The sequence below is a fragment of the Centroberyx affinis genome, unplaced genomic scaffold, assembly GCF_046629955.1.
Source record: "Centroberyx affinis isolate AG114_WGS23_722 - 3 ecotype Tasmania unplaced genomic scaffold, CSIRO-AGI_Caff_v1 ptg003539l_1, whole genome shotgun sequence".
In the NCBI taxonomy this organism is placed as follows: Eukaryota; Metazoa; Chordata; class Actinopteri; order Beryciformes; family Berycidae; genus Centroberyx; species Centroberyx affinis.
In genome coordinates, this window is record NW_027281479.1 from 40,874 (window position 1) to 58,100 (window position 17,227).

General features: G+C 41.6%; 1 protein-coding gene across 1 annotated transcript in view; it reads right to left on the reverse strand.

The window, feature by feature from the left end:
- The window catches only part of LOC139661520 (unconventional myosin-XVIIIa-like), a 70,801-nt gene that overhangs the window by 23,909 nt on the left and 29,665 nt on the right, over positions 1-17,227 (reverse strand). Inside the window, 12 exon segments of the mRNA XM_071539976.1 lie at positions 255-372; positions 540-659; positions 2,144-2,233; positions 2,426-2,569; positions 8,985-9,113; positions 10,697-10,762; positions 11,944-12,053; positions 12,242-12,467; positions 12,988-13,174; positions 13,280-13,439; positions 14,691-14,829; positions 16,997-17,083. Of these exon segments, the coding sequence (XP_071396077.1) occupies positions 255-372; positions 540-659; positions 2,144-2,233; positions 2,426-2,569; positions 8,985-9,113; positions 10,697-10,762; positions 11,944-12,053; positions 12,242-12,467; positions 12,988-13,174; positions 13,280-13,439; positions 14,691-14,829; positions 16,997-17,083 (1,576 nt within the window).

Here is a 17,227-nt window from a genome sequence, read left to right on the forward strand (position 1 = left end):
TTGTGACCACAGAAATGGAATAGGACTTAGATAGGTTGGTGTTCAGTGCAACATTGCATTGTTATTATTATGTTACAGGGTGAGTTATAGAGTATTAAGGACCTTCATCTGGGGTGCAATTTACAACTAATGTAGTAAATCTTATTCTACATTCATTCTAGCCTTAATAAAGGCTGTGAATGGGGTAACACATTTAGGGCCGGGGTAAAACTAAGCCTTTGCACTGCTAATGATGACTAGTGGCTACAACTAACCAGCATCATCATCGTCATCGTCCATCTCCCCATTGAGCTCTGATGCTTTCATGAGCCGAGCTTCCATCACTTCCATCTCCTGTGATTCCATCTGTTTCTTCATGGCATCAAACTTAGCCTGGAGTTCACAGAGTCACACACCAGTAAAAAAAAAAAACAATGAGCAAAGGTGTTTGAGTTTCATATCATTGACATTAACATTTGAAGTATATAAAGCAAAACTTGTAGTATTTTTGTATTAATGGATGAACATCTTATTGTGTGCATGTGTGTGTTTTTGTTTGCCTGTAAATCCTTCATGTCCTTCTCCAGGCGTAGTCTCTCTGAAGTCTCAGTCTCCAGCAACTGGGATGCTGACTCACCAGTGTTCCTCTCATCAGCCAGCTCTGCCAACAGCTCAGTGATCTGGACACACAAACACACACACGCACACACACATACACACACACACACACACGCACACACACACACACAACACACCCCAAGGTTATTATCGTAAACTAAAACTAAAACTAAGACAAAAAACTAGGGACCCTATATTTGTGCCGTCGTAGATAAAGCACAGTGACCTTGTGCCGCTAAAATGGCAGTTTCAATGGAAGCGAGCAGATTTTTTACTGCCCGCGCCTTTTCGGTAGTTTTCGTGGCTCGCCATGACATCACTTGTGCTGAAATAGGCAGGGAGCGCACTAGCGGGAAATGTCAATACAAATTGGGCGGCACAGTGGAATTTTGGTATCAAAATGCAATTACCCACCTCAATTACAAAAGTCCTGCGTAATTCTGCACACCTCATCCAATGTGGTTACCTTAGAGGTCAAGCTCAAGCTCAATTCCAAAATAGGTATAGAAACTTCTTTACCTTCCTCCTCCAATTTCCACAATTCTCTCTGGATAATCAAAATAAGTACATCAGTCATGTAAATTGTATGTAAGTTGTCAATTTATGCAGTTTAACTGAACTATTACCTTACTCGCAGTATTAGCAATAGCATTATTGTACGTAGTAGCATTATTGACTGAATGGAAGTTAACGTTTTTAATCACTTAAGTAAAATGAACTGCAAGCAACCAACAAAATAATGGAAGCACATATTATTACGACTATAAAGTTAGTTGTATCTGCACATTTTGTTTATAGTGTGAATCATTGTCTTGCAATATACAACTGCTGATGTGCATCATTACACACAGAAAACATGGTGACAGAGATTTCATAATCTCTGGAAACGTGAATTCATCTTAAAAGGAATCACCAGGATCAAGGATCAAGAATCAAGGATCTTCTGCCCTTGATGGCATATTTGTGGTGTCATGTATTCGCGCCTTGTGACTCTGCACCTCCTGAACAAGGACACCGGTTTCCTCTTGGGAGAAGCCGGTCTGGATTCTCTTCATCCAATACGAACCTGTCAGTGCGTCATGGCGGGGAGCGCACCGCTTTTAAGGGGAATGAGAGGAGCTGATTTGATTGGCCATGACTGATGTCTGTTGGTACCATTTGGGATTATTTTGAGCTAAATGGTCTGAATTCAGATTGCTAGTCCATTTCATTTGTGTAGTGCGAAGCCAAGTGGTCGCACTTAAGTTAGTTGAGGATATGTTGAGAAATTAATGAAAATAATATTTAAAAGAATTTATGATTTATTGTTTGTAATACACAATACCTGCTGCAACCTATACAAAATACCTGTTCTGAACTTCTATTATTATAATTTGAATGAGGCTACTTTCTCTTGAAGCAATTATCAAAAGCAAAGGCAGAATGAAACTCATTGTTCCTGTACACAGAAGTGGTCAAATCATCAGATGAATCAAAAGCCACCAATCTCAAACACCAATCACCCAGCATGCAATGCTACAAAATGACAACAGGCAAAGAGACCCACCCTGCTCTCCAATCGATCAGTGTTCAGTCTCAACTCATTCCTCTCTTTCTCCACCTTCTCAAGCTTCGATTTCTGTTGCAGGATCTCCTCCTGAAACACAGAAAATGTCCATGTTACAAAGGGAAAATATGAAATATGAATTATTACAAAAAATGTAGCAAAAGTGATAACAATAACTGCTATGTTGCAGTGGTATGTACTGCATTTTTCAAGTGGATTAGAGGCTGTCTGACTGAGAGGGATCTGTGCGGTGGGTTACAATAGACAGAAAGGGATACTCACGTCTTTTCCTCGCATCTGTTCCTCAGTGAGCTGGACCTTAATGAGGGGCTGGACAGTGGTGAAGACCTTCCACCAGGGCCAGTCCTTCACACCACGGTTCTTTGTGATGTTCTTCTGGATGCAACGGATGGCCAGATCCTGAATCTACACACACATAGACACACACCCAAATAGACAGATACACAGAATGAGTGGATGGTGGTGTATTGCAATAATTATAATAATAGTTTCATTTGTATAGTGTTTTTCTAAAACACAGTTAAGAAGTGCTACACAATCGAGACAAACAAAAGACACATAAGGTTAAACAAGAAAAGAAGAAGAAGAAGAGGACAGCGCCAAAAACGAAGATTTAACCATAAGGGTGGAGGTTGGACAATAACTGGATATTATAGCACATATGAATGTAGAGTAAAACATGTGATGTATAGAAACAGAGGGCTCTATTTTTGTGACAATGCATGGCGCATGGTGGGGCTTTACACTGAAAAAATGGCATTTTCATCAAGCGCACAGGTTTTTTTCTGAAACTTGACCGCGCCGAAGTGGGAGGAAAGGTACAGTAGGGGATGTATCAGTAACGATCAAGCAGTGCAGTGCAGTTTTGGTGTCAAGAATTACCAGGATTTGCACTTTGTCCGGCCCAGACCAGGTCAAAGGTGCATGGCGCAAGGCGCAGTCGTGTTCCGTGCTATTGTCGTGGCTTTACCAAGTGACACGCACATGAACAGATCTTATTCAAAAGCTTACCAACCCTTTTGGATGATATGTTTTGACTTTGATGTAAATCCCTCAAGCAGGCAAAAATAAGATCCAACATTTTTCATTCATTCTAACAATAAACACATGTGGCTGTAGTGTGATGATTGTCATCCAACATAGAACAGTCTGAATGTGCCATGATCAGCGACTGGCTGGTGGATCCTCCCCTCCTGTAGCCAAACTGTCCCTGCAGTTCACTGCCAACTTCTGTTTGGCTCTTCGCCTAATATCATTGAACCATTTCCTGCAGGACCAGAGCAGCAAAGTAACCAAATGTGTTATCTCCTCCCAAGCTAATTTAATTTAAGGTGCCCTATATTTGCTTGTGGCGATTCTGCACCTCTCACACAAGGACATCAGTTTCCTCTTGGGAGAAGCTTTTGTGGCGGATCCACTCTGGACTATTTTCTCCATAGAGTAAAAGAGGTGATTTGATTGGTCATGACGACACCAGCCCCTACCACACATACTGGCAAGGTATTCCTTCTAATCCCACCTTGTTTCCAACAGCAGGTGCACCGTGCGCTGCTGGCCACGAGATTACCAACCATAGTCACCACACCCTGTACACGCACGCCATGCACTGTTGACTGCTCTTTGCACCATGCACCACTGATTCACGAAAGTAGAACCCAGACTGTTAAGAGACTGAATGCAGAAAGGTGGAGCATAATGCATAGGTGGCACTGGGCTGCGGTGTCTTTGTAACATAAATTAACTGGTTTGGCTCCATGGAACCACACCAAAAAAATCAGGAAAATGTAATTGTTTTAAATGCTCACTCGTGTAAATGCTGTACTCATCTACACATCATCTTCACCATTGATGAACAATATTTGGAAAGCATCACATTCCTCTTCTTGCGTTATATTGCCTGTCTATGGACTAGTAGCAAACCCAGGCCTTGCCAGCCTTCTCTGGAGAGTTTCTACAGAGCATGTTCCAAGGCTGGAAGCTAATTTTTGATTAATTAAATCAAACATGTTGGCAGCTAATTCCAAGTGTTACACGATTTCCATGCTGCTTATGCATGAGCATCTCTAGCAGCAGCAGATTATGGGCAAACCCAATTAGACCAACACAATTCTCAGCATCAGGTACATTTTGCCCTGAAGGTAGTCTCTATGACCAATTAGGATTTGTCACACAGTAAAAGCCTTAACATGCAGTAAAATGCAGCAAATCTCCAACAGAAGATTTAAACAGGACTCATTTGTCATATTTAGCCCATAATGGAAACAAAACAAACAAAAGATTAGACTACTTGAACACCGTGGATAAACAAATTGGTATTCATATCACATTGAGAGGGTATGACAACTGTAAGGCAGTGCGATGTGAATTAGGATTGAGCCAAGATTAAGACAAAGACATGATATACATACTTTGCCACCTGCCTCAACACTCTACAGATACATAAGGGTTACAGATGTGAATCAGTGTCTGTGCTTGTGCATGTGTGTGTGAGTGTGTGTGCACATGTTTGTGTGTCTGTGTGTGTGTGTGCATGTATGCATGTCTGTATACATCTGAGACATCTGAGAGCTATTTAATTGCAAGAGCAGTGCCACCTTCACCACCTGGTCCCACTTTGGGCCAAGCTCGCACTTAAAGCTAGCTCTTTATGCTGATCTGCTCAGTTTCTTGGGATTCCCTCAAAATAAATTGTTAAATTACAAGTGGCACCAGCATTAATGCCTTGCTAATGGACAGTGGCTCTGATTATGTGTAGGGCTTTATCAGGATCATATCTGCTAATCTTGCCTGGCTAATATCATCATCAACATACTACCTGGTGACTTGCTGATAAGGACATTTTTATCCTGGTATAAAATTGATCTCCAAGAATTATAGTCTTTGGTATTAGAGTTGGCCTGGCCCTATAAACGTACCAAGAAATGCATCTCACACCAATGCAGAGCCTCTAGAAGCCTTTACTATTGGAGGAATTTCTGTTTGTATTCTAGCCATATCGTATGTTTTTCATAAACAATATGGGGATATGGGAATTGTTTCAAATAAATATAATTTCCATTGTATCCCCTGTGTGTTAAGTATATCTTAACATTTTTCATTGTTGGTTCAAATGAATGGTCATTGCTAGGCAAAAGCTGGCTTGTAAGCTTGCAGCTTTACATTTATTTCAATGCAAATAGATAACAATGCTAAAAAGCCATTCATAGGGCAGCTGAAGGACAAAACTCCCAATGTGGCAAGTGCCTGCTGTGGAAAAATAACACTTTCAAAATGTCAGGGTGTCCCCTTAAGAATAAGACAGTTGAAAAAAAAAAAAAAAGAAAATTCAAAGTGAAATTGTTGTTTTGTCATTTAATGTCATATTGTAGGCTTGGCACAGCTTCACAAGGTTATCATGCCAGGGAATATCAATCAACAGGACTTGTGACTCTCTATGTCACAGCCACATACATCAACCAGCAAGTGTCTGAGAGGCTTTACCAGAACTGATCCTCAGTATTACAGAGGCATATTACCATCTACAGTACCCTGCTAAGACTGGATGCTTCATACAGTGACAGAGGCATGGGAGCCCAATCAATTTTCACGATGGGATAACAGCAAGGGCACAAGTGGATGTTATTATACAATGATTATTCTAAGAATGGATAGCAACACACTCCGTAAATCTTCTACATGGAGAGAAAGGGCAATGAAACTCACTAATATACCACTGCCCTGCTTCTGTTCAATTACTCTGGTGTCGAGTAAGTGGATCACGAATAATAAGAAACAGAATTAGATTCAGTGGAAAAAAAAAAAAAATTTTTACCCTCAGGATACTGTGTTTGCCCTTCAGGTAATCATTGCAAAGAGATATACCATACATAGTAATATGGTTTATAATGGTTTATTAATGGTATTTACAGTATAGATGCCTGGGCAGTAGAAGAAAAAAAGGGGCAACTGCTACCCCATTATTTAACTTAGGAGAGCAAACCAGTTTTTGCACCTCACTTTTGATTTCTCTATAGTAGACTTTTTTCACATCTCAATCTCTTATATTTACGCTAGAGTGACCACATATACAGACTTAAGTGTTTAAAGGTTTGATAAATTCAAAAAAGTCAAATGACAGAATCATCAGATAAAAAATATATTGTGCGTTATATTGATCCATTTTAGAGAAGTTCAGGGTTCATATGACTTCTGAAAGTGTTCCATCATTGGAGTAAGACTGGAGTCTCATCCATCTAACCCTAATAATGCTGCTCCAACACAGTGAATAGCTGCACAATGCTGGGCCTGACGCTGGATTAGAACAGGACATGTCGGGCATGGTTAGAAGCCTGAGACAAAGCTAATTTTAATAATCCCGTATGGCCTTAGAAAATGGTTGCAACTTTTACTATCAAATGACTTTACGTCCAATTATTTATATTGTCCTCTGGTATTATCAATTTCAATTTCAACAATACTCAAATGAAATGTCTGATTTATAAATTCTTTGGATAGAAAATATGAATTCAAGATCAGGCGAACTTTCAGTGTCAGTTGCATAAAATGTTTCAATCCAAGAAGAACAAAAATCTGTCCAAAGCAGAATTATGCAAACTCCATACTGTTTTAGAGTACAAGGAATAGTTATTGGTTGGATATCCGCGAACCTATTCCTACAAAAGAGCCAAGTTGAATAATGTAGAGCAAGTGATGGCTTTACATCGGGGTCTTGATTCACCCTGTTGGGGCTTATTTTGCCCTAATAACTGGCTCCCTGTTTCCTGGTCCTAACCACAGACTGCAAAACCAGACTCTGTGACTCGTTGACCCACTGACAGCCCCAGCTGGATGGGAGGTATATCATTACAAGTAATTTACAAGCTTCCGGCAAAAAAAGAAATAGTTTGGCAGGACTATAGAACCATATAGGAACATCTGTGTTAGCATCCATGGGCTACACAGAACCGCAACATAAACAAATCCATTAAGACTGCAGTGCAGCCTCTACCCAGCAATCAAATGTTTTGTGCTCTCTGAATAAATTAAACAAATTATTGGAAAAATCGTGCATGTTTCAAACCTAGGTTAGCCGAGTGTTTGTCTGCAGTAACCAAGGAGTAACGTCTTTTTTTATTATGTCTATTATGTGAGACTGTGGTTTAGAAATAATAGACTTCAGAATGCCTTAATTGGCCAATCAGAGTTGAGTATTCAACAGAGCTGTTTAATAAGATACATTTAAAGTACAGATGGACTGAACTTGAACTCTGAACTTTTATTGATCCCCAAGGGGAGATTGCTTAAGGCCCTGAAAGTGCTGTACATTATCTTTCGAACAGTTTACATAGACTGATACACTGGAACATCCTCTACTCCTGACTTGATAGAATCGGCTCTGGTAGCTCTCATCACATTCATAATTGCGTACTACATCTTACCTCGCCAACCTGAATTGTATTTCAGAAGCAATGAGTTACAAGATAAAATAAAGTGAATCTTATCTTTCCATTATAGATACATTTGCAGGGGAGGGTACAGGGAAAGGAATTGCGTCTTTGCTAATGGATTTTGTAATAGTACAGCTTCCTAGCAATCTTGCATGGTTCCTCACTGCTGATTTTCCTCCAGTTCCAGCAGATTATGAAGCACCGGGCTCTTAGCCTGCCTCTCTATGTGAATAATGACCTTTGAACTAAATAAAGGGAATCCATTGGCCTTTCTCAGGTTTCCCTTTTCAACTATCACCCATTACTCAAAACCTGCTTATATTGTCATAGGATGAAAAAGGAAATCTCCTAATCACATGATGTAAACAGTAGTAGCAGAAAGTAAGCTGGAAATCTAATACAAAAAAAACCCCAAGATCATATTTAATATAAATTTATGAGAAAGATAGCATTTTAATGGTTTTACTGCCATAATATACAAGTGAACAAGATGTCCATTCACTAACAGCATGTCATACTGGGAGTACAGCAGTAACTTTGCGGGGTGATTCTGTTTCTGCTGCTTCATCACTACCCAGCTCGAGCCGCACGTTCACTTAAATAGTAATCACAGAGAGGAGAGGGAGAGCGGGGCTCCATATATCACAACAGGACATGTATGAGGTCCAGAGAGATGGACCCATCACACGCTGAGAGAAAAATGGACGAGGGGTGGAGCGGAGAGGTGTGAGTCAGCGGTATGTATGATAGGGCTGCATTTAAAGGGAGCTGATCGATGAGATGGTGACAGAAAGGGACATGTCACCATCAAATCCCTGTGGGAATGCTGATTGGATGGATCAGGGTGGTGGAGTGGGGAAGGAGGGTTAGGTTGATAGATTTAGAGAGCGCATCTGTAATTAGTTGAAGATTTACAGCAGAGTGAGTTAGCTCTACTCCAAGAGCAGAGCAAACAGACACTAAAATTAGCTCCGGACAACAAACTCTCGACTCCTGGTGAACTCCTAGGCAACAAGGCCACTGAAACTCACATTCTTCACCTACTTTATAAAAAAAAAAAAAAACCCCCAGCTAAGCAGCAAAATGGACTTTGATACTAGACTTGTTACTAGATTTGTGTTCTGTTCATGAGTCTGTATTTTTCCATGTTACAAATATCAAAGAATAATTTGTTTTCTCCAAATGAATAATGGCGTTAGAGTTGTGACTTGTGTCTTGTAACACATCAAAGCGAATCAAGTGGATTTCCTCTCATTCGAGTGATGATTTAGATGAAATGTCTGATATTCAGAGAAATACAGTATATCCTTATTTTTCCAGTGTTTGGGCTCATTTATTCCCATTCGCACATTGATGACTTTAGATCGTTCTTATCAGTGTGAAGTCTTGCCTACCTTCCTCTTCTTGAAGGCGTGCCGTGCCAGGTAGCCACTACATGCAGCTTGGAACAGGGTTAGATTACGCTTGGTCTGTTCATCCCTCTGCTCCTCCAGCTTAGCCAAGGTGCCAGCTCTGAAGAACAACTACAAAACACACACACACACACACACACAATTAACATCAACTTAACTCATGAGCAAATGATAAAATAAGTTAACAAGATCATGTAATGCTTGTTCTAGCTAGGGAAAAATGGGATTCAGAGGCCCTCCTAGGTGTTAAGCACAACAGCAAAATAGGACACAACAGCGTTAAAAAGTAAATAAATGCACTGAAGCAGTAAATCAATAAGAATCAGTGTAATCCGTGGACAAGTGAGTCTTATCTAAGTGAGAAAGCTGTGATTAAGTTATTATCTCAGACAATCTGCCTTGTCTGCTTCTAATCTGGGGCAAAAGGTAAAACATGGTTAAACAGCCAATAGAAAGCAGATCACGTCACGGCCTGTCTACACCTCACAAGGATTAGGTACAGTGAAGCCCTTCCAGATATGATGGGAGCAAGATACTAAAAGGGATGGATGATGATGGGAGAACTGTCTCCACCCAAGGTCTCTCTGCCCATGTCCCAGTGCTTTGTAAATGACCAAACCCATATGTGATCCGTTAACAGAGCAGAAGCTGGAACTGACACAGCAGCTTTAACTAGGGAAATCTGCAAACCAGTAGGGAGGAGTAATGCATTTAATGATATGAATGGATATTATTTTTTAAATCACTTGGGGTGTGAAAGAGAAGCTCCTACAGATGTGAAAAAAAAGATCATTACTTAATGCCTATGTATTTTGCCTTTACTTTACCTACTTAACACTTCAAAAGCAACTTTGGATTCCTCAAGATGAACATACTGTGAAAATCAAGGACATAGTCATGCTATTTTTAGACACGTGTCTATCTGTAATGGCAGAGTTTATCCTATCAGGAGCTGTGATTCCACCGCCATAAGAATATTTGAGGCTGGTGTAATTGGCATGCTAGTGAGACAGAGGTTGCTAAGATGCCACTGGAATGCTTTGTGAATGGTCGACTTTGCGCTAGTCTACTTCTGAGCCCATTTCACACTCTCCGAACTCTGGCGCCATGTACAGCTGCCTCCAAATCATTTTCATTTCTTGTGTTTTAATAGGGCCCAATACACTGCACAAGTCTGCGAGCATAAGATCCATTGTTTTGCACATTGTTGTTTCCTTTCTTCTTGGCTGATGGCCACTTTCCAGCTGATGGGATTAGACCTCAGTGTGCCAAGCAGTGTTTACTGTGATTAGTTTACAACTGCCGTGGTGAAAAACAACAAAGAGGAGCATCACTTGCAAGAATTTGCTCTAATGACATGAATACAAAGGAGAAATGATGGTCACAAAGTGGGGCAGGGAAGAGACATGCCTCTCGGGTAGCCAATGGCTAAAAGACTGGAAGAAGGGGCAATGGTTGGCAACTCTCCAAAACAGGATGACAAACATTCATCAAGGAGGGACACATGCAATGAAGGACACAATCCACTCCCCGAGAGAAGAGGTGTTTTACTTTTTGAAAAATGCTAGGACAAAAACAGCAGTATGTAGCTCTGTGTATACTACTTTGAGACAGCTAAAAGGACGAAGGTTGCAAGTGTTTATTCAGTTATGTTAAGGTTGTCTAATGGTTTGCGACATGGTAGCAGTACTCACCCTACTCAGACCCATGTGGTAGCTGCTCTTCTCCAAGTCCAAGGACTCCAGTAGCTCCTCCACGGCCTGGATAAATGCACACATGTACACACACACACACACACACACACGCTTAGTCTTTCAACGTTTGGATCCACGGGGACCTTCTACTGACACTGCATCGGTTCAGTAGTCCACAGATCCCCCATCTTGCCATCCTCAACTAATGGACAGTACAGCTCTCCCTCTTCCCTCAAATCCATTCCCCGCTGTACTTCCTTCTGAAAGACGCTAAGCACCAGGAGAGTTTGGCTCTCCAGACCTCAAACCAATTAGACAACTTGTCCTCAAGAATCCACCTGCGCCTGGCTTATTCCTCCTGACCCCCTGCTGGTCTTGGCCCTATCGCAGCCTTGAATACATACAGCCTATGCAGAGGTACACTGTCAGCCAGCCTGCAGCCTCTCCCTGTCCATCTACCAGCCTGTGTATAGGTGTATGCTTGTCCCGGGCTCCTCTCTCCACTTGAGCCTCCAGCCTGAAAGACCACATCTAGATTACACCAGGAGAGGTTAGCCACGAGCACTGAGGGGCTTTTGTTTGCCAGCGTTTCCACAGAAACTCAGCCCCAATACACCGACACAGGGGAAAAGAGCTTTTCTCTCCCTTAACCCCATTCTTTCACTCTCTCTCATTCCTCTCTAAAAACAAGCTTTTGTATTTTTTTTCTCTCCATTGCACTCCAACCGGGGCTTCTCTTGCATTGGACCAATGGACAACACTCCCTCATTGATAGTTAACCTCTAAGCAGAACATTCAAGCACCCTGCGAAGGTTGCATTTCACAAAACACTAGACCCATTAGGCTGTGTCATTTTCCATATATCTAAAACAAAAGCAGTGAAGTAGTGAAGCACTTTCCTGTCAAATCATTAAGGAAAAACCTTGCCAGCTAGTTTCTAATGTCGTGAACAGAAAATATGATAAGTACATATGCTTTGAGGGTATTCAACCTCAAAGCTCAATGCAATTAGCAGGCCTTTTCTGCTGAATATTGATCTACCTTGGTAACAGGCATGATGCAGCTGAGGTTAAGTTGATTAGGTCATTAGAATACCTCTGATGAATTAAGGTGTATTTCTCTGTCAGTGGCTGCTGACAAATCAGGAGGGGATGAGATGAAGCTGCCTCTTCACAACATTAATCTTCACTGTACTTTGCTACTGGCAGAGCTGGAGATTTAACTCCCTCTCTCTCTGATTGACTCACTCTCTTCTCGTCCTTCACTATGTAATTCCTTCCATGCTTCTTGGTGAGGTGTGGTGCCAGCACATCAAAACGTCGGCGAAACTCAGAGAACACCATGTGATCGGGGTAGCCTGTGAAGGACAATATTGAATAACAACATTATATTTCGTACATTGTTATGGCACTGTGTTGATAGTAGGAAACTAATGAAATAAATTCAGATCTTTTTAACTCAATCCACACTTCTAATTAGGCTCAAGTACAGGGGATCTGTATTTCTATACCCGTCTTGAGAATACAGTTAAATCAGCAGCCTCACCCTGCCTGTAGATCCGGAGAGCATCGAGCAGCTTGGAGCCTCGGAGCTGAGCGCGGAGCAAAGCTGCGTCTAGCTGCATCAAGCCAGAATCTCCACTCTCCCCTCCAGCCTCGCCCTCTCCTCCTTTGAACAAGGATCCACTCAGAGCCTTGAGGGCATCGGCCTTAGGCAGCATGCAGTGAACAAAGTGAATCCTGGACCTCCGCACCATGTCAAGCAGGGCGTCCTGGAGGAGACAGAAGTGGGTTAGAGACTCTATGTAGGTAGAAACAGGGGAACAACAAAGCAATATCATCCACTAATGACATATACAAATATAATCGGCAGCTGAATCTCTTTAATCACAAGATGCAAATGCTCCACACACTGTCTCTGACATGCACTTCTAATAATATTACATCTAATAAGAATTCTTAGCAAATCTGTGTTTTAATACCCACATGAGGGTTATATCTAACATCTTAATTCTGCATGAGGACATAGTCAAGCCTTTTAAAAGAGTCAATAACACCGTGAAAACACTGGAAGGAGCCCTTAGCCCTGGCCCTTGTTTCAGTTCCAGCCCTAAAGCCAGCACCAGCCCTAGCCTCATTTTCCAAATTCAGCTGTAGTTGCAGCCCCATGATCCCATCCAAACTGTAACATTAGCCCTAATCCCAGTTCCATCCCTAGCCTTGGCCATCGTTCCAGTTCCAGGCCCCAGTCCTTGCGCTGGGGCCTGGAACTGTCCCAGCCTCTCCTCTCACCACTTGAAGTTTTATCTGGATGCACAGGGACTTCTTCTTGATAGCAGCCACCCCTGTAGTGAAGGTCTTCCTCATGCTAGTGGCCCGTCGCAGGGACAGCTGGGAGACGCCCTCGAAGCCGGCGATGGAGCCGGACAAAACGGTGGCTCCGCCCGCGCGGCTCATGAACAGAGAGCTGATGTTCTTCCTGGAAGAGGCAGATTGGCCTGAAGCATCGTAATAATCCACTAAAGTAATAATTCAAGAAATAATCCACTATAAAATAGAATTCTCTTGCAAATTTGATGCTTACTTCTGGGAGTCCTGCAGGAGGCTTGCAGCGTTGGTGGAGGCAGGGTTCTGCTTGGCATGGTTCAGCCACCCGCGGGCGTCGTACTCCACCCAGTCAGTCCCGTGACTGTGGCCCAGCAGGAAATGATGAGTCCGTTCGCTCTTCAGGAGGAAAGTGTGACCTGATATAAATATAGGAGAGGGTAGTTGTAAGATTCCCTGGTTGGTTTAAACACACAGAGATCAACAGGTAATGTGTTTTCAGCAAGCACACATGCCCTAACCTCTCTGTATCTACATAGAGAGAATAGACTCCTTCATCGCCACCCAGATGAGTTCAGGGAAATGTTTATAGACAGTCTGTATGAAGGGAGCATCAAAGCGTGCTGATTCAGCTTGTCCTGATCAGTCTGTGTATGTGTAGTCTGTCACAAACCGACATGAACTTTACTGATACAGTGATCATCAGTCATCATCAAGCACGCCCATTAGCCTGTCTGTTTTACACTGTCATAAACAAAGCAACAGTCTGACTCGTGAGCGTGGTACAGTAGACAATATGATAGAGAAAAAAGCCCCAATCTGGCCTATATAAAAACGTATGAATTAGAGGCTTTGGGTTGTCTTTTTGGAGGGCAAGCGGACACTCTGCCCTTTTATTATTATTCCAGAACCCTATTGAGTTATTTTGGGGGAATTTCAATAGACCTCAGGCTGTAACCTTGGCAAGTTTCAGTATAAGGATTTCTATGACTATTCTATAATCCTGGTGCTATCCCTCAGTGAGTGTTTTGTCTAAGATCTACTATCGAAATGCAAGGCTCATTCTCCATGATACAATAGAGGTACAATAATTCACCAAAGAAGGTGAAGCTGAAAAGTTGAGCTTGGGTAATCCCAAACTGACAAGCTTTGATTTTGTAATTAGATCTGAACCGCAAAACCTTTGTGGCCCTTTCTAACACAGAGAAGAGATTCTTTAACTGTGGTCTGTTGATAAGCGAAGCTGCAATGTCTTCCCTTTATCTAGCTTTTAACCTACAGTAAAGAACTTTTTTGCTGTAGCAAGATATACTGTAACCATGCTGTGAAACAGAGAATAGGGAACAGTGGTGCTCTGACAGATGATACAAAATCCACAAATATTTCATGTTACAACAACAGGGATGAAAGGTTATCTGAAGCATATGTGTACTTACAGCATGCTGTTTATTGAGTAACATTTTTAATATTGATAATTGTAATGTAAATCATATTTGGATGATTTAATATCTTCTTTTTTTATTAGAAACATATACAAAACATGCACAAATGGTGTTGTTAGTGAGAACTTTCAATAGAGTCACAGATTTCTATTAGTTTATGACTATTTTTTGTCATGTGCTCTGTATTAGCTTCAAGTGTGTGTGTGTGTGTATGTGTCCTCTCCTTACCTTTACTCTCTCCCTCAGCAGGCCCGTAGTAGCTGAAGAGACGTCCCAACAGTGTTTCCTCTGATCCCCCAGGCTGTACATGCTTCCTCCTCCATCAGCCACAACAGCCCCGTGCCTCATCTGTTCGTAGTGTCCGTACCTGTCAAACACACACACACATGCGCACGCACACACACACAAACACACACACACACACACACACACACACACACACACACACAAAGGTCAGGGGTTCTTCTTGTACCCTCAGTGAGTACACAAAATGTTTTACCTGCAGTCCTCCAGAGTAAAAGTACATGAGCAGGAATGACTACTCACTCACCGAAATAAACAGAAAACTGGCCCAAGGACCTTTAGCTTGGTTTCCATCTTACCTATGTGATTCATCACAACTTAAGACTCTCATCCATACTGTACTCACTCTTTTCTAATAGGTCTGCCTCAAAAAAAAGATTTCTGTTTTACCTGCAGTCGTCCAGTATATGAATAAGAATGACTGTCCACAGCAGACCAAAACAAACAGACAACTGCCTTGTTACAAGGGCCTTTAGCTTTCTTTTGATCTTACCAATGTGATTCATTACATATCGTAATGTAACGTATCGTAAGACTCTCACCAATACTCTACTTGCTCTTTACTAATAGGTCTACCTCCAAGCTAGATGATTAAATCTACTCATATATGTAAAGGGAACATGTCCATAAATCGGAGGAAATTTCAGCTTTTATTATTTGTCTGCCTCCTGCGTACTGCAAAAACAGGCTGACAGATTCTGACAATCAACCTTCAAACACTGAATACTGCCTTCTGCATGTTTTCCAGATTTGAGGCAGTGGTGACAGGCCTGGCTCTAATACTAGAGTCAGAGCTCAAAGTTTCTAAAACATTCGCAGTCTTTCATGTATGAAGAGAGTGGTTGGGGAGTAGGCATTAAAAGGTAATCCAATTAATTAGCATGAGCACAGAAACCCAAGTGCAACACAGAGGTGGGCATCACAAAGCAGTGTGTTGAATAGGTTGCTGTTGTGTTCTCTTATTGTACCAGTCGATGTCCAACCTTATACCAGCTAAACACGTGACTTGGAATTGTTTTTGCTGAAATGAAGTGCAGTACTCATCTCAGCTGCCGTACGTTCAATTTCCACCTTCAGAATAAGACAGTGGGGCTTTATTTCAGCTCTTACACTCTCGCCAAAGTCAAGAATTTAAATGGTATATTTTCAGCCAAAGAGAATTATAGCAAGCCAATGCTGTTGTGAATGATGACAAGCTCCAGGCAGAACACACACCACATTGAGAGAGACAGCTAGCTCAGTCAGCAACCCTGAACCTATACCTGGACCTATAGATAGCGACAAAAACCGAAAGCTGTTTTAGCAGCTATCAGGAAGTTGGACACCTCAGTGAACATGAGATTTAATAAACTGGGGACATCCTTATCAGAAGTTCAAACTACACTGGCTGCAAATACAACACAGATTATCAGTTTGGAGGAGACATATGACAGCTATGAGGCTTGTATTTAACTGAGCATTACGGCTGTTTGTGATAACGGACATTGGAGCAGCAACACTGAAAAACTGTCAGTGAGTGAAAAACATCTTTGATCAAAATGTCTTTTTCATTCTAAGAAGCAGATCTTTTGGAGTCGACTTTAGAAAAGACTTTGAAGAATCAGAGGTTTTTTCCTTTGGACTTCAGTCTGATGCACTATGGTTTATTGCTTCTGATGACATTCCCATTAGAGTGGGGACCCTTTAAAAAGTAAAGCACTCAAACCAAACACACTGGAATTATACCAAAGTGATCTATGACGTTCTAAACTCTGCCATTTCTGTTTCCATGGCACAGATCACAGGCTGCAAAGGCTAAACATCGATTTTCTTTGTGGAAGTCAATTCTCTAACCTTTGTTTTCCTGCTCCTACCCTCTCTTTCCTCTTTCTGCCAAACAACACCTTTCAATATCTAAAAACTCACATATAGAAAACTTCAGACCCTGAACAGATTAACTACTGATATTCTGTACAGAACTTTCAGTTTGTGTGTTATCGACAGATTCATTGTGATTCATGAAAGTATCTTGAATAAAGTAAGATTTTCCAGGGATTACTGTGTGAATATTGATCATGAAAGGGATGCGAGTCACCTGGGTGTTCTGAGCTACTGAGGGATTCAGAGTTAAGTTAGTATACCAATACCAATTTGTTGTGTGCAATATCAAGGAAAATAAGTGGCTATGCAAGTTGGAAACATAATATAAGACATAAATGAAGACAATAGACATATTAAAATATTATTCTTACCAGTGCTTGGCTTGACGCTTGGTCTACCACGGCTACAGACAGAGATGTGCTGGGCTCCATGTCGTCTAAAACAAGCTCTATGTTCTCCTGGATGATGACAGACAGGCAGATTGACAGGCTGTTTTAATGGCTAATGATGATGTTGATTAAACGGAAAAAGACAACAATAGATGTCTACTAGCTGATTGACACTGAGGCTGTTCTGAGATTGAAATTGAGAAAGAAATAGAT